At 36.8% G+C, this 25,860-nt stretch overlaps 1 protein-coding gene across 1 annotated transcript; it reads right to left on the bottom strand.

Moving 5' to 3' along the window:
* Nucleotides 1-1,191: 1,191 nt before the first annotated feature.
* LOC104893392 (hypothetical protein) lies at nucleotides 1,192-24,450 on the bottom strand. The gene is made up of 14 exons (XM_010679494.4): nucleotides 23,565-24,450; nucleotides 21,141-21,296; nucleotides 14,216-14,374; nucleotides 14,046-14,129; nucleotides 9,418-9,497; nucleotides 9,272-9,322; nucleotides 6,047-6,155; nucleotides 5,159-5,241; nucleotides 4,988-5,033; nucleotides 3,809-3,896; nucleotides 3,547-3,716; nucleotides 2,617-2,922; nucleotides 2,445-2,543; nucleotides 1,192-2,094 (listed from the first exon to the last, which is right to left on the bottom strand). Exons 1-14 carry the CDS (start codon nucleotides 24,252-24,254, stop codon nucleotides 1,324-1,326), a joined length of 2,892 nt encoding a protein of 963 aa, XP_010677796.1. The 5' UTR covers nucleotides 24,255-24,450; the 3' UTR covers nucleotides 1,192-1,323.
* Between the last annotated feature and the right edge of the window lie 1,410 nt (nucleotides 24,451-25,860).

Genomic DNA, 25,860 nt, shown 5'->3' with positions numbered 1-25,860 from the left:
TATAATCAGGTGTATTTTCATCAACCTCTTCAACATGGACATCATCCTGACAATTTATGAAAACCACAAAATACATGTTATCATAAATTTGATAAACATCATCAATCATAAATTATACAATGGCACGAAATAAAATTAGCAGATTTCATGCAATGTGCACGAAACAGAACATACAATTTCGTGCAAGCTGCACGAAACGGATTCAACTGTTTCGTGCAGATTGCACGAAACAGAATCATCTGTTTCGTGCAGATTGCACGAAACCGAATCATCCGTTTCGTGTAGATTGCACGAAACGGAATCATCAGTTTCGTGTTGTCTACACGAAACAGACTAATCATGGATTAAGAATTTGCGAAAAATTCTTCACAACTTGAATCATAATTTGCGAAAAAAAATTCACAACTTTAATCATAATTACGAAAAAAAATTACAACTTACATCAGATTGAAACTCGATTGGGTCAAAATTATCGTCCATTGAATATCAAATTAAAATTTTTAGATCTTCAATGAAGTTTTTTATATCTAACAGTTAGAGAGATGGAGAGAATATTTTTTAGAGAGATAAAGGATTTTTAGAAAGAATATGATAATAAGGGTTTTTTGGGGTTTTTTTAAGGCTGCGTTAGTAAAGTGAGGCTGCGTTTAGCAACCCCCCGATTTTATCATGACATATAAACCACTTTCGTGCGCAAATAAATAGTAGCTATAAGCCTACAATACAAAGGCTTTCTGAGTCAACAGTTAGAATCCTACAACTTGATCTCGTTAATTGCTTTCAAAAAAATAGTTTCAATACCCGTCTGAACATCACCCCTTAAGACAAGGAATACTAACTCTATAATCCACACTGTATTAGCCTATTAAGGTAACTGAAATGATAATGTATCTATTCTTTGGAGAAATAAAGGTAGAATGATACTTATCCTCAAAACGAAAACTATATACACTACCGTTGGGACAAAAAAACTCATGTGAATGACATGTCACCGAAGCAACCTTTCAACTAGCAAAGTCTTCAGATAGTTTGATCCAAGTTAATCTTCACCTATTTCATATTAATTTAGATTAGTTGGCATCATCCCAGCAAAGCTGAATCAACGTTCCCTGAAAAGGGTGAAATTTTCATTGGAGGTGTCACGTTAGGTAGGGTACTTGAATTTATCCAGCCTTTGTACAAAGCATCACATTATCAATTAAATTGTCTTGCATTTCTAGTAATCCAACATATGGTCTAGATTTTACAAATCTAACTATATCCATCACATTCACCAATCACGATCCTGTTATACAAAGCCAACTAAAACTAAGGAACCAAACTTCACTTGAATGTTGCACTGCGATTCCCACTGGCTGGAAATGCTTGACGCCTTTTACCTTGTGGAAGCAGCTCTTCGTCATTCTTGCTCCTATCAGTAACAACTTTTTTCTTCCCGAAACGATTATTATCATTGTCACCACTTTTCGATTCTTTCTGTGCAACTCCCTGAAAATTCACTTCTTTCCTTGCGGCTTCATAATCAAACGGCTTAAACTGCAAGCTACAAGTTTCTTCGGAGTCCTTTTTTTGTTTGCTTGCTTGGTCCTGATTCCCAGGCTGCAAGCATTTCTGGAAGCTGGATGATAATTCTGAAAGAGAAATTGGTTCATTACCCTCATCGTCATCTTCATCCTCATCTAATACCACTACCTCTGGTTCAGAAGCAACTTGATGATTATTTGTGTTCAGATGAATTTGATTTTGAGCTAATCTATCATCAGCTGATTCTTCGTCATTGGAATCACTGTCCAAGAATATGACATCATCTAATTTAGCGTTAGACGCTGATGCCACAGGGAATTCTTCAGTGGCCTCAGAAATTCTATTTGGCTGTTCAGGTGCCTGGATCAACTGCTGATCTCCATTCAGCAATATTATATCTTCAGACTTGCTCAAATCCGGGTCAGAAGATTCCCCAATGAGCTGGGCGTTAGAGGTTCTATTTAGTTCAGGAGCTTCTTTAGGAGCTTGCTTCAAGTCTTGTTCTCTATGTGAAAATGAGTAGAATGGAAGATTCACAGAAGACTTAATCTGCTCCAGCTTGTCCTCGTCCTACAAACATGGAAGAAAGTATGCTCAAGATGAGAAACGACGTCACCACAGTAGAAGAATAAGTATTAGATAGATCGTCGAGAACACATGCAAATACATTCAAATGGCAATTGTAATGGCCCAAGTGGACCAAATTATTATGCAACAAAGTAAACTGACTGGGACCCAAGCAAACAAAGTTTTTGCAAGCACAATGCAGCTTCACATCAACCAGTTCATGGCGTAGAACGAGATTGAGTGGAAACAGTCAGATAGGGTATGGTTAACAGAACAAAACAGATAGGGGTATATCATACCAGGCACACTCTTCATCGTACTGCAATATCGCTAGAATCATTCATATAGCATACCTTTCTATGATCTGTTTTCTTTTTGACGGAAGAACTTCCCAAAAGTGCCCCAAAAGCACGACCTGGTTTCTTCAGCAGCTGGACAGTAGTTTCAGCAACCTGAAATAAAAGTAACTATGTAAATTTACTTACATGCAAGGAGGAATAAATTAAGTAAGCAACTCCACACAACCTTCCCAGACAAGGCACTATCATTCTTCTGACTGGAAAAGAGCAGATGTTCTCTCTGGGACTCAGGAATGGTGCTACCATTAGCTTCTTTAGACATATTCCCATTCTGATGAACATCCTTCACCAAAATTCCACATCTATTCTTCCTTGGTGTAAAAGCTTTATCTGTTACTTTCAGAGTTTCATTTATGGATTGCACATGAGCTGGTGCATGTTCATGCTGGCTACCATCAGAACCTTCACCGTTATTGTCACTAGCAGTCTGAGCACAAGACATATCAGTCCCTGCATTATTTAGTTCAAGTGCCTGAAATGACAAAAATGGCATCACGGAATATGATAAAAAGACTTCAGAGGCACTGAAATTTTTAGGACAAACCAAATGGCTTCTCCATATAGCTGCACCATGTATGTAAAAAGACAATATGGTGCCTAAGCAGATAATATGTATCAAAAGCTCACCAGAAACATCAAGCTTTCTAAATTAATTATTACTGCCAAGACCATTCAAAAAAGTGATAGATATGTCCTATAATTAGTACAGATCAACACTCACAAGCCACTACCGAAAATATAAAAAGAAACTATTAAGGATAAATGTCTCATCTACTGAAAAAGCAAAATTTCTACCACCATTAACAGAAAAGCTAATAAGTAATTGTTACACATGCTTAAGAAATTCAAATGAACTTCAAAGGGTTGCACCTAAACTAAAAGAGAATATACCTACAGAGCTACAACTGTGCAAGGCTTATAAGCATAGTGCACTTGTAATATAACTATTTTTTCTACGTGTCCTAAGTTCAGATCAATAGGTTCAACATTGAGAGCGATAAACTGCTACATTTAGTTCCAAAATGCTGCAGCTGAGCAGAAAGATATAATTCTCAATAGATGTGCACTGCCCAAATAATTTCAGTAAATGTCTCACCATCTGAATTTGAGCTTCTTTTAGTTGCTGAGCTACTGCTTCAAAAGATGAAGAGTTCTGAACAGAATGCCTGATGATGTTGACCACAGAACCAAGATTTCGGTCCACATATGGGTGCTTGGACTTAACGAAATGTCGTAATTTGTTGGTAGTCAGCGGCATCTGCTTGGCTTTTCCATTAACAAATCAAGTTAAACTAAGTACCTATAATTTTCAAGTAAAACACATACATCAAGGCAAGCTTTCAACAGCCTCGTCATACCTATTTCCAGGAGTATTTTATTTGGCAATATATAACCAGTGCTTTCATCCTCTGCACGGGCAATAGCATCCCTCCACTCATAGAGACCCTATACAGAGAAATCAAGTAGAGGACAGTATGAGGCAGCTACACGCTTTTGTCAAATGTTAATGCAGCATATATACCAGAAGCTATTAATTTGAGAAGCTATTAAAAAAAAACTAAAATTCCAAGGAAATTGAATAAAAAGGTTCCTTAATAAATGGTTCTAAGCATTTTTTTTATTATTATTATAGGACACTACCTCATACTACCTGTGGTGAATCGGATTCATTTGTGCACAAGCCATTCATCTTATGAGTCGAATAACGGAATATATAGGACAATGAAGAAGGATATGCATATGATATTTATTGACCTAGAAAAGGCTTATCATGAAGTCCTCAAAGACGACATGTGGTGGGCAATATCAAGAAGGGCATACCTTGTAAACATATCGCCTTAGTTAAGGACATGTATTGGGACGTGAAAACAAATGTCAAGACATGAGGTAACAAAATATTTCTTTATTATGATAAAAATGCATCAGCAATCTGAGTCCTTGCTTCTTCGCGGTTGTGATAAATGAAATGACACAGCCTATCCAGAATGATATATTCTGGTGTATGTTGTTTGTAAATAGTATCTTATTGGATGAGACTAGAATGGAGTTAATGCTACATTGGAACGATGGACCCCAAACATATGTATCAGATTTTTGCTTTGATTTTTCACGTTCCAACGCGACCTAGATCATGAACGCCTCAAGTTTTGAGACGCACAACCCAGTTTGCAATCTGTGGGGGAGCCTTGCGATCAGGGAAACAGGAGTTTAAGCTAACAGGCTACAAAAAATTGAAAAATGATGTTCCTGTTTACAGGACATTAAGTGAGTGAGAATTACATGTACTAGACCTTCAAGTTTGGTGCCACAGGGAACCATTTCTTTGCTGATTCAATTGGTTTTGATGGGCATTCAGTACAATGCATGATAAAGGCCTTTCAAAAATTATATTACATACTCATATAGCCATACATTTCACATCGTGAAGCAAAGCAATGAACTACTTCACAATTAAATTGGCCAAGAAATGACATCAAATCACTAGCTGTGAAACAGCCCCAGCCTATATATACACTACAAGTCACACTTATACTTACAGCGACTATGGATAGCTGCTGAGCATTTAGGTTAGCTGCCTGCACACTGTTCATGAACATATACAACAATTAGGCCAGCCAAAATCAGACTTGTACTGCAAAAAGCTAGGGTTAGACCAGCAAGACCTGATAACATATCATGTACTTAAGTTCAAACAAGAAGATACTAACCCATATATGTGAAGATATGAAGTATCTGTTAACAACTCCTTCTCATAAAGTTGCTTGCATATATCATAACTGCGTTGGTAAACCTGCTCCATTATGTTAATAGCACATTAGAGAAAAGATATAATAGAGGGTATTTGGGAGTGTTGAATATTGGTGAAAAGTAGTCAGTTAGTTTCATAGGGAGTGTCATTCCTTTCGAAAGAGTTGCTAGGTTGTAAATCGGTGACTTATTCATCAATTCAATCATATCATCGCTTGTTCTTACATAATCATCTTTCTCAATCCCATAATCTCTCTATTCTGCCATTCATCTACTGTTTTGGTCTGTCATCCATGTTAATTGATAGCAGAAAAGCACTGACCAACACAGCTGGAGACTAGAAAGATACAACTCCCTCCTAAAAGCTTGAATGTAACAATCTACCAAAAAGAAGAGAATTTGAGAAAAGACCACTCCCCGTTCAACTTCAAACTGGAAGATCGTGGAGTACATACATGACAACCCTTCCATCCTATTAAGTACAGCACTTTCGAGTAACTGGGGAGAACATGCATGTATTGCTTCATCAACTAGACTAATTGCTCATTGTTACAGTACCTAAACGTTACCCGGAAGCAGATTCAACCATAATCAGGGGCAAGTAAAATGAATTAAAATGATCCCCACTTTATGGAAAGTTCATGGGATGGAGAGAGGAAAAAAGTTTTCCCAATCTGTATTACAGGAACTATTGACTTAGAGATGTCATTGCAGGTTGGAAGCTGCAGGTCATTCAGAGCACTCAACACAAAAGATATAGTAGAGACTGATCACCAACTTTCAAACAATTTCTAAAACTAAAAAGAACATAATAGCAACATACTGCTACATCTCCAAAATTGGCATACCTCATGTACAAGCATTTTGGAGTTATCAGAATCTGTAGACTCCGAAAGCAGCCTAATTCTCATTAGGTCAAATATGTATAGTAGATAGTGGGTGTCTTCTCTAGCATACCTATAACAAATGATTAATTAAGAAATACATAAAAATCAGTAAGACCGAAAGATAGCTCACTAATCAAGATCAAAACTGTGATAGTGAAGCAATTAAACAGCTGCATGTCATCTTCATTTACGCATACATATGATGCTACCTAAATTCAAAGAAAGTAAGATGTTTGCTAGCTAATATGGGGCCCACATAGTGCTACCTGAGTTCAGCAAAAAAAACACGCAGCATTACACCCCTGATATGAGTTTCAGAAAGACTGAAAACATGCTTAGCAACAATAAGGAGATTTTCTTTTATGCCTAAAAGATGCTAAATGTTTGCTGCTGTGAGAAACTTCCACAAATAAGATTACCAAACTACTTAGAAAGTTCTGTAACCAACAAATCATAGGTATGTACGGATTAACTCCTGTACCCTTCTGTTGCTTAGCACAAACCTATTTAATTCGCATAGATTTTTACTCCATTCACAGATTTTAACTCCATTCATAGAATTGATCTTCGGTTTGCCTTGCCTTCTTCTAAAATATACATAATTCCAAACTCTCTACTTCCTTGCATCTCTGATCAATGCTTCATGAGCCAAAACCAACGTAGCTGGTTCTCCCCTAATTTACACCACTCCTTCGAATAATTTGATTCCAAATGCTATCCCTTAAAGTATTCAGACACACCGATCTTAGCATACACCTTAGTTTAAAAAGGCGTGAGGCGCACCGAGGCGCAAGGCGAAGGCGCAAGGCGAAGGTACAAGACGAAGGCGCAAGACGCATGTATCTCGTAGGCGAGGTGCATCTTTGGTGCCCATAAACTTAAAAATAAAAAATAAAAAAAAACATTATAATAGTTAAAACAACATAAATATTGTATTAAAGACCCATAAAAGGATATAAGAAAACATAATTATCGTTAAAATATCGCACCAATAAACTGTTTAAGATTCTCAATCAACAAGGCACAATTCAAATGATTCCTAGAAAAAAGAGCTACAATTCATATGATATTCCAAAAACTAATTAATGTAGGAACAATATATAACAGAGTAATGGGGAAGAGAGCCTAATACAGCCACTGGTTCACTGCCTCTACAATAAATAAAGTGAGAGAGAAGAAAGAAAGAGGTTGAAAAAAAAAAGAAAAAAGAGACAGAAGAGACGAAATTAAGAAAGAAAAAGAGACTTTCTTTAAAAAAAAAAAAAAAAGGGACGAAATAAATAAAAAGAAAGACAGAAGAGAAGGACAGAAGAAACGAAATAGGAAGAAGAAGAAATCAAATAAAGGAGAAAGAAGAAGACAGAATGAAAGAAAAAGGAAGAAAGAAGACAGAAAGAAGAAGATAACTTTACCAGCGACAGCCAACCACCGGCAAGGTGACGAGATGACCTAAAAACAACCGCCGACCACTGGCAACAGACGACCGCCGGCGAGAAGCAGCAGCCAATGCAGATGCATGTTCTAGGTTTCCAGTTTGACAGAGGAAAGGCAGAGGTTGACGCTATTTCTAGGGTTTTCTGTTTGAAAACCTAAAAGCGTGTTTTTTCTATATAAAAAAAAAAGTGGTCTCCACGCGCACCTTAGCCCAAAAGGCGCACGCATCTTGCGCCTCATGCCTCTTGAAATTGCGCAAAAAGCGCGCCCCTCTGTGCGCCTATCGCTGCTCACCTCGGCCCAGGCGTCGCCTTGCGCCTCGGCGCGCTTTTTAAAACTAAGGCGTACGCATATATGATAAATGCTCAACATTTCAACCTTTATAATAACATTGGTTCAGCAACCCTAAAGAATTTTTCCATCAACCTTAGAGGTACACTTTAGTAAGCACAAAATCCCAATTCCTGCTCTCCCTCACCATTTGAGCCACCCAGAGTCGATCCTCACCTCCGTTTGCCTATCGTTGCTCACCTCGCCCCAGGCGTCGCCTTGCGCCTCGGCATGCTTTTTAAAACTAAGGCGTACGCATATATGATAAATGCTTAACATTTCAACCTCTATAATAACATTGGTTTAGCAACCCTAAAGAATTTTTTCCATCAACCTCAGAGGTACACTTTAGTAAGCACAAAATCCCATACTTACATCATGTGAGTCATATCTTGGTCCATGTCTCAACTCCTATGAAAAACCATCCCTAGGTACTTTAAACACTCACTAGGAAATCATCCTTAGCATCTAGTGTCAGTAGACGTTACATCTTCATTTGGCCTCCTCTCTGTACAAATTGGCACGTATACGTAGTTATACTCTGACTTAGTACCAGATAAGGTATACTGCAACCTTAGTTTTGAAAAATAGCAAGGAGTGCCTGGAGTGCAAGGCTGGAAGAAAACGCTTTAGGATTCAGGCCCAACAACCTACAACAGTAACACCAAGGCACATGATTCATGCTGCCTTTGACGAGGCATGCCTCATCCCCCGTGAGTTACATTTGGCTAGCATGCATAGATTAAAATTTTGTTAAATTAACTTACCTAGGCTTTGTGAATCAGTTTCAAGCTAAAACCCTATTTAATTAAATGAATCTAATCAATAAAAACCCTAATTCAAAAGCCCCTAATCGTGAAAACCCTAAGTTGCGATTTTGTAGCAATAGATGGCAGCCAGCTCGCTATCTAAGTCTCGAAAGAGTCAGCCCCATAACTGTTAATAACCTTGCAACATATCTTATGAGAATGGTCCGAACCTTTATTCTTTAATAGACAGGGACAATGGTCCAATCATAAAAGATATTATATCATTAAAATGAGCCTGAAAAAGCAATCCAACTAAAAACAAATAAGTTTAAGTCCATTTTATTCTGATTAAAGAAAAAAAGGAAAAAAAAAGGAAAAAAAAAGGAAAAACAAAAACCACAGACAGATATATAGCTTATATTGCACTTCAAGATCTCAAACTTTCTAGATTTGACTACAATTGTAAGAAGACTTTGACATTAGTTAAAATTTGGTGCCTACAAGCAACACAAATAAATGTCTTCCACAACTTCAATGAAGCAAATGGGGCATGACACTAAAAGAAAAATGAGGCATCAGCCTAAACAGATTGTTCAAAACAACTTCAGCTCCATGGAGTCTAAACTGTGATTCTCTCAGAATTTAAAGAGCAAGTTGGACATGATACATGTACCTTAGCATCTCATGAGGAAGTGGACGCAACCTCCAATCAGCATTTTGGTATCTGCATGAGGTTTAAAAAACAATTGAATCCATGTCAACCGTCAAATTGAGAATTGTGCATATCAAACAGAGGGTAAATAGTACAAGGTAAATTACTGTTTATTTGCAGTCACACCACAGAAATGTTGGAGGAGATGTTCCAGGCTATATCTCTCCATTTGTAACACTCGTGAAGCCTAAAATTGAGTCGAAAGCATGTGGTATTAGACTATAGGACCAGAATAGCATGATGAAGGTAACAATCTTTCCCATGCATTTTGCACCACAAAGCACTTTTATACTACAGATATAGCATTTAAAGCAGGTCCGCAGAGCAGGTAAGAATCAGAGAGCAGCAAATAAGGTTGAATATTTGTCATTTTTATCCATTTTTGCAGAGGGACATCAAGACATGAGTACATACTTCTTACGATTCTTCAAGATGAAACATTTGCTTTTTTAATCCACTCTCACCAAAATGGGAAATGTTGCATCTAAAAACACAGGCAGTATTTGATATTGCACATTTGTCTAAGAAAATTGTGTTCTTGTTCACACCGTGTTCATCAAGAAACCAACATCTCAACAACCCCCCCCCCCCAAAAAAAAAAAAAAAAAAAAAAAAAAGAACAATCCAGTCCTGATTTAGATTTCAGGAAAAACGTTTAAGATATCACTCAAAAGTCAAAAGAGACAAGTATTGTGTAAAAAGGACACAGGCCCAAGGTCCAACAAGTAGTAAAACTCTTAGTTTTAAATGGCACAAGGAGCAAGGCATGAGATGAAGTCACCCACATCTCGTAAGCAAGGCGCACATTTTTTATATTTTTTTTAAACATAATATGTTTGATGTACAGTCATTAATGAGTTTCTAATTTAAGATCTAAAAATAGAGTTTCATTAAATAAATGGAAAAAATAAGAAATTTTAAATTATACATAGGCCCACAAGGCCATAACCCTCTGTTAATTGTATTTGCAGCATGAAAGGACTGGGTGAGTGTTCGCAGAGAGAAGGAAGAATGACTGGGTAAATTATACATAATAGATCGAAAAGGGAGGGAAGGGATGAAGAAGGAAGAATGAAAGGACAATATAAAGAGACGATGGAGAAAGTGAGAACAATATCGAAGAAAGAGAGGCTAGTAGGCATATTTCGAAGAGAGAGAAAACTGAAACTAACCTAAATAGTTCTGACCGGAGATGGCTACCGGGGCAGACAATGCCGACGGTCACCGAAGAAGTCTCAACGGGAACTTCTGTTATCAAGAACCACCAATTTACGGAATTCCTTCCCAATCCCCGAGTTAGGGTTCCCTATAATTAGGGATTTCTATTTGGGGTTGAAATGAAGTGAATTCATTGCAATAAATTTGAGGGCTTCTGCTCGAATTTGCATGATAAAGATTACAAAGTGTTAGTATGAAAAAAAGGTCTTTTTTTATCATATAAACTAAGATCTCCGCTCTCTCGCCTCATCCCCTAAAGCGCGAGCCTCTATGCACCTCTTGTATTGCACAGCGACTAGCTTGCTAAAGGCGTTCAGGGCTTCAAGCTCATTCCTCCACTCGCCTGGTGGCTAGGCGTGCCAAACTAAGGTAAATCTATTCTTAGAATAGTTCGCTGCACTATCACTGATATACCAGAATAAAAGCAGGAACAAGAAGACAATCAGAAATTCAAAATGATGGATGATACAGTTCCTAGAAGTTGGCAAAGAAAAGAGAGAACTATATATATTGTGCGAACAATAAATAAACCTAATTAATCAAAAAAATCTTTTGATAAATTGACAAGATTACTTACAAAAGTTAACCAATCAAAGCGTAGGATAGTATGTTGGTTAGCCCCATATTTATACATGAGAAACATCCTCTTACAATTATCTCAATCACTTTTTTTATATTACTGTATTTTAAATTTGACAGGTAACAAGTAATATCTATAGGAAACATCAAATCACACGAGCACACAGTGACAGTAGACAATGGCTCTGTTTGGCAAATAGAGTTTAGAGTTAGCTGTTAGAGTTTAGAGTTTGTTGTTAGAGTTTTAACTTTTTGTTCAACAGATTTGACCGCTGATTTGACAACTTTTTTTTTATAAATGCGTTTGGTAAAAATTAACTGATTGCTAAAAGCTTATTGTCATTTGTTTATGAGAAATGACTAATATAGACATTTTAATACATATGTGTAGTATTATTATTAAAGGCAAAAAAAAAGTCATTGAACATATTCTTACCTAATCCTCTAAAGAAAAAGCTCCTAATATGAGCTTTCTCATTTTGAGAATTTTTATTCCAAAACTCTCTCTAAAACTCTCTTTTACCAAACACCCCTTTTAGAGTTTTTGACTAATCAAAACTCTAAAAGTAATCCAAAACTCTAATTGCCAAACACCCCCAATATGATATAAACCACATAATGCATCGACAGTACTTACCACATTGACATAAAAGGCTACACATCTAAAATTCTAAATTATACAATCCCCTCACCTGACCTAGAAAAGGAGAGGGGAAGACCAAAAAGCTCCCCAATTTTACACCAACATAACCAATCAACAATGACCTTGATAAGTATTACCTCCTCCGTAATAAAATAACTACAACAATTGTGGAGGATACGAACGCCTAGGGAGTTTTTCTTAATAGAGTAATATGGGTATGGTTAGAGTATTAGGGGTATGATTAGGCTTGTGAGGCGAGAGAAATTCACTGACCACCATACCAACCACCACTGCCACGACCAGACCACCTTCACCATGCCACCGCAACCACCACCACCTTCACCAATGCCACCACCAGACCACCTTACCACTGCCACATTGACCACCACAACAACCGCAATAACCAATAAAAACAACCAAGAAAATCAAACCACAACAATCGAACTGAAGCAAATCGTGAAACAAAAACCACTTCAAAATTGAACCCAAACAAATCGAAACCCTACAAGAAACCCCAACCCCCACAAACCCAATCATATCGCAGCCACCACAATTCGAACCCAAGCAAATCGCAGCCGCCACAATTAGCCCATCACAACCTTCGAAACCCTAACGAAAACCCCCAACCCCCATCAAATCGAAATCGACCCCTAATCCAAAATTCGAAATCAAAAATCAATCCAAACCCTCACGAAATCGAAAATCGACCCCCAACCCTCACGATTAGAAAATCGACCCTCAACCCACGAAATACGTGATTCTGACGATTCATCGTGAGATTTTGTGGTGGTTAGGGTTTTGGTGGTGGTGTTTACGGTTTCATGGTGGTGGTGGTTAGGGTTCAACATGGTGGATGATTTTGGGTTGAATATGGTGATGGGTTGTGATAGATGAATTTAGGTTAAATTTTGAGTAATTGGGTGAGGTGTTGGTGGAAATTATTAACTTTAATTAATTTGTGGTTAAACTATAATGATAATTTGGGATGTTCTAATTAGATTGTTATGTAATTAAGTAATGGCGAAAAAAAATTACCTAAAATGGAAAGTTTTAAATTGTTACAATTTTTTTGGTACGGCCCAAACTGGAAATTGTTACGTTTTTTCTTTACGAAGTAATAAAATTCCAATTACAAATGATAATTAAATACCTTCCAAAGCACCTACTAAGTCCATAAGTCATAGATAATATTTCTATTCCGGTAAAGGTAACCCAAATAAAACTATCAAAACCTACCACCTATGAAGCACGGGTACTTCCCCGGAGTGCCGTTTCCCGTACCGGGGACGGATACGGGACGGGTACGGGACGGATACGCCGGAAAAACGTCCCCTTGACGACTCTTGAGTGGTGGGGACGTCGGATTCAGTTGGGGACGGCTAGGGTGGTTGATGGGGACGTTTTGGAGACGTACCCATTCTGCCATGGCCGGATTTCTTGAAGCTTTTGGCCGGAAAGTCGTGGTTTGTCAAGAACCAGTAGCCGTGCGTTGAGTTTGAAGGAGAAGGGAAGAGAGAGAGGAGAGAGGAAAAATATCACGTGATATCATTATAAAAAAACTTGTTGGCTGCCAGCTATATTTCACCTTTACCTTTTTTTTTTTACCGATTCTTTTTTTCTTTTTGAATAAATAATGAATTTCCCTTTTTTCCTCCTTTGGCACGTGGTATAGTGAATCCCCCCTTTTTTTTGACCGGTTCTTCACTTCTTCTTTTCAAATTTTTTAGTTTATGGCTTTATGCCAGCTTTTATTATACACTACAATAAAAAGATAAATGTTAAAAAAAGTAGAGTAATATTTTTCTAGATATACTTTGACAGTTTGACTCATTAAAAATAAACTATTTTTCTCCAGATTTAATTTTTATTTTATTTTTTGCCGAATCCATGCCGTACCCGTTTTTTGAAAATTTGATTTTGCCGTTTTCCGTCCCCGTACCCGTACTCGTATCCGTCCCCATATCCGTTTCCGTGCTACCTAGCCTACCACAATAAGCTCACAATATAGAGAGAGGGCATCTTCTTTCTTCCACTCTCAAAAACCACCAGCAACATAAACCACAACTCTAATTGCTCAACCAACCAAAACAAACAAAAAATAGAAATACATATTGCAACTCTGTTATACTAAATAAGCAAAAAGATGTAAATTTGAAACATATGCCCGAGTAGTAATAGATAGGAGGAAAGGATACACAAATCACACAATGGGAATTAAGTTTAAAACAAAAAAAAAAGAGGCATCTTTGAAGATATGCTTAAGTGCCTACATCACAATATATATCAGCAGCATACCTGTCCAGTATCAAATAAATTGCATACATAGATGCCGAAGTCTCTCTGAAGCCATGCAATATCCCTGTCTGCTCCATGCATGACCTAACATTTCAATGTATCCAACATGATATAGCTTAGAATAAAAAGGTTAGAACACCCAAAAGAGAGATGAATGCAAAAATATAAACCTTTTTCTTAGTAGGGTCCTTGAAGATTTCCCTCAGATATGGGCCAACATGAATTCTCAGTTTCAAAGTATCGACAACAAAATCTTCAGTTCTAGTAGATATTTGCATCAAGCAAGTCAACCCTTGAAAAGACCGGTACTGATTGTGTTCCAAATCGACCTAAAGAACAACTCTGTTAAACATAATAAAATTCGAGTATATGCCATTTGGCAAAAGAACATTATGGTCAATAACACAAGAATGCATAAATAACCACATAAAAATAAAACTGCCAAGCTATCTTATAATAAGCACAGAAAAAGGTATCATCACTATCATGTCACATACACAACAAATAGCAATCAGAAAGCACCGTAGATACTACCAGAATTGTCTGCCTTAATCCTTTTATCACCTCATTTAGGCCATGTTCTTTTGGACATATAGTTCAGTTCAGGTTTTTCAAAATCGAAATCAGTTGCTTAATACTCCATAAGAGGATGGAAATGAATGTGCAGAAGAACTAGTATATTGATAAACTACTTTTCTCCAAAATCAAAAGAGCGGTTGGGTTTCGTGCGATTTCTAAAGGCCTTCCGCTTCATGAAAGATTCGCTCGTTTGGGCCTCATAAAAAGAGCTCACGGGTTTCTATGTTATTTGCATCGAGATAAAGGTGCCGGGTTCAGGTGCAAGAAGCATTTAAATATTTAATACAATTATATATTTGGTGAAAAAAAAAAAACTTCATTGACTCAGATCCATACGAGCCAAGTTCTTGAAGCGTGGAATTTGCTTCTTGTCACTATGTACTCAGGTCATCTTCTTGAAGCATATTTCTAAAGCAAAAAGTGTTTAGAGCACAACCTTTACAAGTTTACATAAAAGGTTGGTGGAATGGATTCTGAAGTAAAAAACTTTACTTTATATAAGTTAGGTTGACTTACTTAGATAGCAATCTAACTAATGTCCTTACTTTGTCTTTTTCAGCATCACCTTTTGTGATAGGGCTAAGTTGGAAAAAACCCGAAGACTTACTTAGTAACTTTGGCCCAACACCATTGCCAAATCGCAATCTACGAAAACTACTAGTTCCCAGGTCCTATTTATTTTCTTTCCACTATCAATTAATGACCAGATTTTGAAGAAAGGAATATATCGAAGCATGCCAAGGGTATATTAGTAATACATACAGGTGCTTGAAGTTCTACATTGTTCAAAGCTCAAATCACTCGTTTCCCCCACCCAGGTATATTTTTGGGGCATCGAACAAAAGTATGTATCTTGTTATCTCAGCTTCGGCAATTGAACAGTAACTCTAAACACTAGTGCCACTTCCCTTGCAATTCAAGGTACCATCGAAGCCATGAAAGAAGCATTTAGGGTCAATAAAGAAACAGCAGTTCATACTGTAGTGAACAATACCTTAATCCAGAAGAAAATGGTCCAGTGCAGCAAGACCGGTGAGGGTTTCAACCCCTTCTATACTTGAACCAATTCCCGCTCCAGATGCAGAGGACCCAGTGGAGCCTAATGGTACGTCTACTAATGGTGGAGCAGCAAAGAGACTTGACTCGAATACCCATGTGACTACATGGTCATCAATTGGCTGATAAACCCCTTGAAGGCATCTCTCAGGTTTGTTCAACCTATCTTGAAAGAAGGTAAACGTGTTGCTAAAGTAAATCTGAGGTTGATAAATTGTCTGATGTGTGGTCTACTGCAGTACTTTTGCATGTGGTTGGTCAATCTTAATCAACTGGAGCTCTGACTAGGTATATTGATCAAGAATGGAATCATGTCTTTAAACCTAGAATTTTCCTTCACGAGAATGGCTATTTCATTGGTAAATTTGCTAATATTGATGATAGACATGAAATATCGTATTCTAGACATCATGATTAATAGTAGACCAATTGCGATTATTGCTTGGACCCCTAATTTTTGATTTTCAAGATGAAATCCTTATTGTTGCACTACAATCTACCTTTGAACTATTCGGGGACAGAGTCATTGAATAAAATTGGAAGCATGATTGGTGTTGATGGGTGTACCCACCCAACAAAGATGAATTTCATTTGCCAGGATGTTGATTGATGTGGATGTAACTAAGAAACCTCCTGAGTTTGTGAGCATTGAAGATACACAACGTAGGATTATTGAGGAGAAAGTTCATTTTTAAGTGGGCACCTTCCTACTAGAAAGCTCGAACTCGGCCACCACCCCCACCTCATCGGTGTCGACACAAAGTCCGAGTCGGACACTTTTAGGGTTTCCAAGTCTTGGCCTCAAAAATTTTGTGGCTAGCGATGCTTTTGCAGGGAGAGAAGAGGAAGACAAGTGCATGACTTTGGTTTTTTGGGAACTGTCAATACTTTAATACTTTAATGGTTGAAATTGTCAATGCTTTAATACTTTTTTCTCTTTCTTTGCGGTCAATACTTTAACGATTCAAGCTTGTCATACATCATTGTTCTGTGATTTGTATGATATATCGCGTATTTATTACCTTATGCTTTTTTCAAGAAATTAAATACTACAAAATAATTATAGAAAACTTAAAAATATATTTTGGATACTAATAAATTCGATATTTTTCATTGGCTGTCGTGTCTCTTAGTCCGTATTCAAAATTTGGACACTTAACAATTGGGTTTGTGAGTCCTTGAGTTTAGAATTTTCCATGTCCAACCTTCGGATCCATACCCGAGTCCGACACCCATACCCAAGTTCGAGCATCCTAGCCTTCCTATTTTAGGGCATGTTTGTGCTAAACGAAAGAGTTCCAGGGTGTCTCAGAGTGTAGGAAGTCCTAAGGCTGTGCAAAAATGGGTGCCTAAGATTGATGCGGTGAAAACTCTGTTTAAGCCTAAGGATATGCACCCTACCATCCGGAAGGTGGTAATGATGCAAGGACAGCACAATTGAAGAGGGTCGAGTTGTTGTTGCTAGCTACGATGTGCAACATGACTTACCAGCAACCATAACTAGCATATAGGTCAGAAAGGTAGACAATGAAGTTCGTAGGGGCCTTAGAGTAGTGAAATACATGGTGGATGATGTTGGGACAAGCAATGTCTCTCCTTGCTCATAATACTATGCACTTGAAACCTAAGGGGGTTGGATAACCCTATTAAAATAGGAGAAATAAAGAAGTTAATGGGGAAGAATAAAGTGTCCTTAATTGCTTTTCTTGATACTAGAGTTAAAATTCATAATACGGATAAAATTATGAAACAATTAGGTGCTCATTTGAAGCGGGAAGCAAGTTATGAGCATTCTGATAAAGGAAGAATTTGGATAACCTCAAACCCAATAGTGAGAGATTGCTTTACAGGCGGTGAAGAAAACTTCTCAAACTCATTCGGTGTAATGTGGATAATAAGATCTTTGGGGATCATTAGTGTTCACTATGGTCTATGAGTCTATGGTCTTCATGTAGTGGATGATAGGAGGCCTTTGTGGCAAGATTTAATAATCTTGGACTTAAGCATTCGGTCTCCTTGGTGTGTAATGGGTTACTATAATGTTGTTGTTGAAAAAGAGATAGAGTTTAAGGCAATTTAGAGACTACTCATGAAACCCAAGATTTCTCTAAGTTACTTGATCATTCTGATTGATCTTGGTGAGTACAAGTCTTGTGGTCACTTTTACTCATGGTCAAATAAAACTTTCGGAGATGCTAGGATCTCTAGATAGAAAGGTGTATGGTCAACTCTCCTTGGCTCATCAAATATCCTATACTAGCTGTGGAATACATGAATTCAGACCACTTTTCTCTCTCTTCTCCCTTTGCAAAAGAATCTGTAGCCACAAAAATTTTCAGGCCAAGTTTTGGAAACCCTAAAGTGGCCAGTCCACTTTCTCCCAAGATCCGACCCGGATTTCGTATCAGCACCCGCATCATGTCGTATCGACACCGGTGCGGCGGGGGTGGTGCCGAGTGTGAGCTTCCGAGTCCAAAAGTACTAAATCACTTAAGAATCTGCTATAAAGCAAAAGTCCATAATTCTTTGGCTTAAAAAAGGGGATGAGGACACTCATTTCTTCTTCCTTCCATTCAATGAAGTAGCGGTATTTGCATAATAGCATAGATGTTTTCTATTGTGAGACATAAGAGAAGTTAACTAAGGTGGGTGATATTCAGAGAGAAGTTGTTGGCTTCTACAAGGAATTGTTAGGGTCCTCAGTTGCTTCCTTCCTAGAGTTGATATATCTCTGCTCACAATGGTGCCCAAGTTTCTGTTGGCGCAAACTGTAACTACTACAGAATTTGATGAAGCTCTATTCTCTATTGATGACTCTTAAAGTCCTAGGTTTGATGGAATTAACGGTCTTTTCTTCAAAAAAAAAAAAAAAAAAAAACATGGCACATTCTAAAACATGATGTCTACGCTGCTATTAGGCATTTCCATTTCTTTGATACTGGTGAGTGATGTTATTTGTACGGTCACTTTAGCACCAAAGGTCTCCAACCCCTCTTAAGTTAAGGATTTTAGGCCTATTGCTTGTTGTACAGTTTTACGAAAGATCATTAAAATCTTGACAAGCAAAATGCAATGAATGATGGGGGAAGTTGTTGATCATCACGTTATGGTTTCATGCCTAGAAGAAGTATCTCTAATATTATCCTCCTTGCCACTGAGCTCATTTAAGGCTATACGCCTATACCACAAAGAATGTCTCTCCTAGGTGTATGCTGAAGGTGGACTTTCAAAAAAGCTTATGATTCATTTAAGTGGTCCTTCGAAGTGTAATGAGTGAAATTAGCTTTCTACTAAATTTGTGAGTTGGGTTATAACTTGTATCTCAATTGTTTCCTTTTCTATTTTGGTTAATGGTTTACCTTGCAAACCTTTTAAAGCAAAGAAGGGGCATAGGCAAACCTCTTACAATGGAATATCTTTCTAGGTGTTTGGGCAAGTTAAAGACCATCCGTAACTTTAATTTCACACCAAATGTGAAAGGTTAAGCATCATCCATTTGATGTTTGGAGAGACTTGTTGATGTTTGCTAGAGCTAATCAAAGCTCCCCTGAAGTGCTTTTTTATGCTTTTAGCCAACCCTCTGGAGCTTCTGGGCAAGAAGCTAATCTTGACAAGAGCAACATCTACATTGCTAGGGTTAAGGAGCATGAAAAAGTGTGCTATTAAAAGGTATGTTACTGCAGATTGTTGGCATTCCTTTAAGGAACTTTCCCCTACTTGAGTGTGCCACTTACTAGTAAGGAAGTTGTGTCACAATGAATGCAAGACTCTCATTGACAAGAATGTGGCAAGAGTATGGAGCTATCAAGAAGCTCTCTTATGCAGCAAGACTTCAACTTGTGAATTATGTCTCAAATCGAGCTCGAGCCTTCGAGAGAAGCTCACGAGTTTGAGCTGAACCTCACTTATAGGACTCATTGAGCTCATGAGCCGACCCGAGCCAAACTAAACGATAAACAAGCCGAGCCCAATACAGTTCGGGCTTTGCTCATGCGATAAGCACCCCTAGCTGTACCTTTCCCTTTTTTTGATTTTCAATAAATACTTTGAATTGCCAGTAAAAAAAAAAAAAAGAACTTTGGATAGTATATTTAGTGGAAAAAGTAAAAAAGTCACCCATAATTGTCCATGTAAATTATTTAGCAAAGTTGTTAACTCTCTGTTATAACAAATATATATAAAAAAAATAAACAAAAATTCAAACAATTGTATACCCAAGGGAGTCAATGTGGAATTTGGCTTAATCTTTAGTACCCAAATTGGATATTTTCCTGCTGTTTTAACTTTTACATAATGTTTTTGTGTTTCCTCATTATAAGCAGATGGTGATTTCCTGAACCTGCTCGCATTTCCATTTCCATAATACAACTTATGACGATCAGAGAGGAAAAAGCCCAATAATGGTCGTGGAAGAATAAGATCTCTTCAATCAAGAGATAGGGCCATCAAACACTTATTAGAGATTGAGATTTGGCCGTAGAAATATCAAATTGTATCAGAACATATACCCATAAGACAAACTGCAAAATTTATCACCATCTCTCTTGTGCAGGAGCAGTCTCTAATTGTTGCATTAAAGTCAGGGGAGGATCTACTTACCCCTAAAAAAAAATTTGAAAAAAAATCGCTGGGAGAAAAAGAACAAGAAGCTGGGTTATAGACAACATCCAGCAGTGTATACATGATGAAACCTTCTTGCTGCAGTGGTAGGTACACTTTACTGACGACACGGAAGTCTCAGGTTCGAGTACTTCTTTAACATTTCGTTGTTTCTATTAATCTACTTCTGTTCATTCTGTAACATTTTGTTGTTTTTATTAATCTACTTCTGTTCATTCTCTTTGTTCTTCTTTCCTTTTTCTTTAATTTCCCCTGTGCCCTAATCTTTTGCACTTACACTTGTAAATTAAAACAATGTAATACTTCATATTATAACAAACTTTATTCTAATTATAGTTGGCTTTCATTATATTATAAATACATCACACTCCTCTAATTTCGAAAAAAAAGGTTCAACTTTTTATAAATCACATATATTATAAAGAGAATCTTCTTGAATTTTTTAAATAAAGTATCCATGTATTTTTTTCATTTTCTACGCTATATTTTGAATATTTTTATCTTTTGAAATTGTAGCTTTAATTTTTTTTTAGGGTACGTAGGTTTTATTGGAAGAACGCTTTCATAATGTAATTTTAAAGCATATAGTATTATGAACCATATAATGATATAGTGTCATATTTTTAAAAGGGTTATAAGTGTAGTTTAACGTGACTTATGTTCTAGTATTACGAACCACCATTTGGTTAACAATTTATGCTACCCCTGATTGGAAATCCTGGCTCTGCCACTGATTAGACTACCACATCCTCTAAGCTATCATATACGTAACTTGGAAAATCCCAACAGATCCTTAATAGAAACATTCATAAAATAGCTAGATATAGATTTGTGACTTACAGCAAATTCAGTAACACTTCGCAGTTTAGCAGCTAACTCCTTTAAATCCTTGACTTCTTCGACCATTTTGAATGGAGTAGACTCCAGTGGAGGCGGCTTCACTGGCTCAAGACTCTCAATGTTACAATCCACAAAATCGCAAACAGATAGTTTTTCCTGCAAAAAACATAAATAAAAGATGATGATTGGCTACCATTTATCAATCTTTTTTGTCATTAGTAATAAAGAATTTTATGAATAGGGACACCAAGGTGATTCTAACCTATACAGAAAAAAAAGTGCTACAACTAAAATATAGCAAGTTCTGAATCTATAAACTAAATGCCATTAGTCAAAGGCTTTCTTTTAGGCTAAAAACGGATAAACAGAAACAAACTGAAGAAAGACATGAGCGAATGGTGACAACTGATTCGGTAAGCTACGTGTCCGGTGCACGGAGAACTGCCTTCGGTCCCCAAACTGACTTACTCGTGGCAACCTTCCGGCCGCCCAACAACCTATAACGCTAGTCACTACTCCCACTCAAGCCAAAAGCAGCTTCAAGTTGCTCGGAAGTTCTAAGTTATATAAGGGGTTTATAGTGAGCAAAAACACTTCATACCAAATTGCCAATGCAAGGGGGTGATGACACATGCATTCCAGCATTTGAACTTCTAAAGAGTGGGTTTCATACGACTTCTCATAACATGTGTTAAGCATAGAGCTCCAAACTTTAGTACTCAGATCATTTAGTTGCAAGTCACCTCAGAAGTTTACTTGCTTCATCCTTTTCTTCTTCAACTCGCCATTTTGCTGGGGCAAAGTAGGCTCGAGGAGGTACAAATGTAAATTTACATCCACTCGTTCAAACTCGAATCTAATAACAAATACTCACTCCGCCCTGCAATAGTATGAACACTTTCCTATTCTGTGTGTCCCAAATTAGTTTAAACACTTCTATTTTTGGTATGGTCCTAATATTATTATATAAATTTTCTACACCCTTGAGCCCACAGTGCATTTATATCAATAAAAAAAATATACCCAACTTGTTCTCTCCTTCCATAAAAACATACCCCACCAGTTTCTATAACGTCGACTTTTAAATTAAATAACATTTGATAACCACAATACAATTTATTACCTTAAACTACGTGTCCATGTTCAAATCTTTGTGGGACGCAGGGAGTATACTGGAACATCAATTCTACACTATTCTATTCCCACAAACAAAAATATACAAACTAGAAAAGGATGCTATTTATTTATTTATATTAAAAAATTGTATTAGGATTGATACTGGGACCTTTAAATAGGATCTTATGAAGTCAAAAACGGCTACTCTCTTCACTAGACAAAAATCAAGCCCTTAACTATGTTATCTAGACATGGGTATGAGTGTCTCATACCAGGATCAAAATTTCGGACATAGGACCTATCTTAGACTACACATGAAATACAGGGGAATACATTCATGAAACAAATTCCTCATTTCTAGAAGTGTTTTGCAAGTTGTTTCTTATAACAAATACAGAGCTATTTCCGATTAAAATTCTTGTCTCAGGACATTTTTTAGCACAAATCACATAAGCATATCATTGCTTTCCCTCTGTTTTTATAACTTTACACCGGAGCTATGCTCATCAAGATACCTTAAACCTCATGTTCCAAGATGAACTCTTGTTCTTGATTTAGCAAGCATGTACGCTTTTTATCTCCTTCTTGATCTAGGTTTCCCATCAACATGCTATGCTCATTCTTAGTTACTTTCACCATGTTGGCACAAACATATTTTCTTTGTTAATGCAGGATGGTCAGGAGTAAAAACAATTTGCTTCTCCTTTGCTAGAGGTACAAGGAGCACCTCTTGAGTTGTTGAAACAGCATCCTGTGGCTTTTATTACCAAATGACAGTTGTTCTTTTAGGGAAACAACTTAATCAAACAACATGACAAAAAAGATTAACTAGTAGTTTTTGTTTCCTATAGCAATTGATAACTAAACATAAAAACAATCAACTGTCTCCTTTTTATTCCTTACCATTACACCAAACGATGGAGAGACAAACAAACGTGACCATACTTTCAAGTTTATGCATTAAATATTCCTCCATTCAATCCATTTTCTCCCACAACATTAAGAATAGAACTAGGACTATCATAGACTATGTAGCACGGGTACTTCTTTTAGGTCACATACTCGTACCCGCGCCCGTTCCCCATACGTATCCTCTATGGGTACGCGTACCCATTCCTAAAATTTCAAAATCTTGTCGTTTTCCGTCCCCGAATCCATACCCGTTCCCGTATCCGTCTCTCTGCAACCTAGATCATAGATAAACGTCCGAAACTATACAATATTATAACATTTAGAAGGTAAGCACTTAAATGAAGAATGCAGGGAGAGTATCTGGATGCAAGAAACAAAAAGAAGGGCCTGACTCACCAATGGGTGAATGAACCTCAAGTCATCATCACTCTTCTCCAGCCAAACATGCTGAAACGGTTGATTCGAGTTATTAACTAATATGTTGTGCTCCTCCTGCGGCCTCCTAATCGTGGCGATATGAAATGGCACCTTCTGCTTCGGTCCTTCTGTCTTCCTATCTCTCTCCACCACTCTAACAGCAGGTGAAGCCACAGTTTCCTCTTTCTCTCTCATCCCACCAACACCAAGACCCTTTTTCTTCTTCCCACAAACTAACTGAAACCCATTATCATCAACCATAGGTGTAGCCTTAGCCGCTTCTTCTTCCGCCTTTCGCAACCTCGAAAACTCGTCTACTGACACATCAAACTTCTCAATAACTTCATCATTCACATTCACAAGCCAATCATACGCTTCATCATCCACATCCTCAGGAAACTCAATCGCTCTCCCACCCCATAACTGCTTCGCCGAATTAATCTGTTGCAGCATCAACTGCGACTTGGCACCAATTTCATCAATCGGAACTTTAAACTCCTCGAAATTGTAATAGAAATGGAAGTCCTTCTCCGAGGGCAAAACCCTAGATGAAACTGAAAGTTCCGAAATCGATGAAGATATTGAGCCGTTCGATAAAGCTCTTAAAGCCTCGGATTTCTGACTCAGTTCATCAGTCTCAGACTGCAAAGGATCAATGTCCATGTTCATCGAATTGAGTATTTAGGTATTTCAGAACTACAAAAAGATTCAGAGAGTTTTAATTCGCCATGAAAGAGAAAGAATTGAGGTTTAGGGTTAGGGTTTTAGCGTCGACGAGCGGGAGAATGCAGAACAAAGAAAAGATGGAGCAGAAGAGTGAGAAAACGGGAACTGTATTCGATACACTTCCGACAAGGCGTAAAATGGGATAGTTAAATATTTTCTTCGTTTCACAGGTCACACCGTCAGAGTGTGTTTTTTCAAAGTTTAGGTTCGTTCGTTATTTTTTTTTATTTGTTTTTTGTTGTTTTAAGTTTTCACAAAAATATACATAAAAGTGAATATTAACTTCTGAATGGATGGTTCTATTTGTCATAAAATAAATGAATTAAACTGATTATAATTAAACTGAACTAATTGCAACTGACTGCAATTAAATTGATCTCAATTATACTGAATTGAATTAAATTATAATTAATACTAATTATAATAATTTAGCTATCATTAATTAACAAGTATAAATTAATAAATAAATAATAGTAATTATGATAATAATATAATATAATCTCTATTATATAAGGGAAGTGGAGAGCAATGGTGTCCTCTTTTGAAATGCCTATTTTACCCCCTTCCCTTTCTAAATTACAAAAGGAATGTCAAAATCAAAATCGGCACTCAAAGAAAAGTACCGAAAATTAATTTACAACACTCACTTACAAATCACTTAAAAGAAGAAAGTTTAGAAATCACTCATACAATTGACAAAATCACGTTATAAAAATCATGCAAATCACTCAAATAATCAGGAAACCTTATTAAAACTTAAAATTAACATACAAACTAAAACTAATAACCTAGAACGTCAATACAAACAAAAACATTTACAAAAATGTACTTACAAATCACTATTCTCAAGAACCATTCACAATTAATGGTGGGTCATGATAAAAAAATAGATGTGTATTTGTAGTGAAATAAGAATTTAGAAGTTAGACAAGGAAAAAAAATTATTTACTTTTTTATAGTGTTTCCTATATATAATGAAACTTTTACATATATTTGGACCTATCTTTTTCTATTATATAATAGAGATTAGTTATCAAGGTAAAAAGGTTTATGTAAAATATCATTCAAGAATTAAAGTACAACATATCTCTATTATATAAGGGAAGGGGGAGCTATGGTGTCCCCGAATGAATTGACAATGTTACCCCCTTCCCATTCTAAATTACAAATTCACTTACAAATCAAAGGGGGCTTCAAACAAAAATACCAAAAATATAATTATAACAATCACTCACAAGTCAACTAAAATCATAAAATTGCATAATTTACGTTATGCAAATCACTAAAATAAGGAAACTTTACAAAAACTTAAAAATTCACTTACAAACTACAACCTATGAAAAATTTGACTTGAAATCAAAGTGTCCACTTTCTTTACAGTTTATGAAGTACTGTACTTAATTCAAAAATCAACTAAAAAATTATAATATTAGAAATCATAAATAAATTCAAAAAAATTCTATTTTGTTCATAGAATGTAACTTTGAAAAGTAAAAAATAAAAAAGAATGGTGAGAGACTTAAGTGACAGAAACTAAACCAATCAAAAT

This window comes from Beta vulgaris, chromosome 5 (assembly GCF_026745355.1).
Source record: "Beta vulgaris subsp. vulgaris cultivar EL10 chromosome 5, EL10.2, whole genome shotgun sequence".
Taxonomy (NCBI): domain Eukaryota; kingdom Viridiplantae; phylum Streptophyta; class Magnoliopsida; order Caryophyllales; family Amaranthaceae; genus Beta; species Beta vulgaris.
The sequence above is the reverse complement of the archived record's forward strand: the minus strand, read 5'-3'. Positions and strand labels throughout refer to the sequence as shown.

Excerpts from the sequence above, each read along its gene's own strand:
- LOC104893392 (XM_010679494.4), bottom strand. The coding sequence starts at position 24,254 with ATGAACATGGACATTGATCCTTTGCAGTCTGAGACTGATGAACTGAGT. Across the intron at positions 3,897-4,987 it reads AGCAGCTATCCATAGTCGCT|GGTCTCTATGAGTGGAGGGA; the intron begins GTAAGTATAAGT and ends TTCTCTGTATAG. Across the intron at positions 2,544-2,616 it reads ATAGTGCCTTGTCTGGGAAG|GTTGCTGAAACTACTGTCCA; the intron begins GTTGTGTGGAGT and ends CTTTTATTTCAG.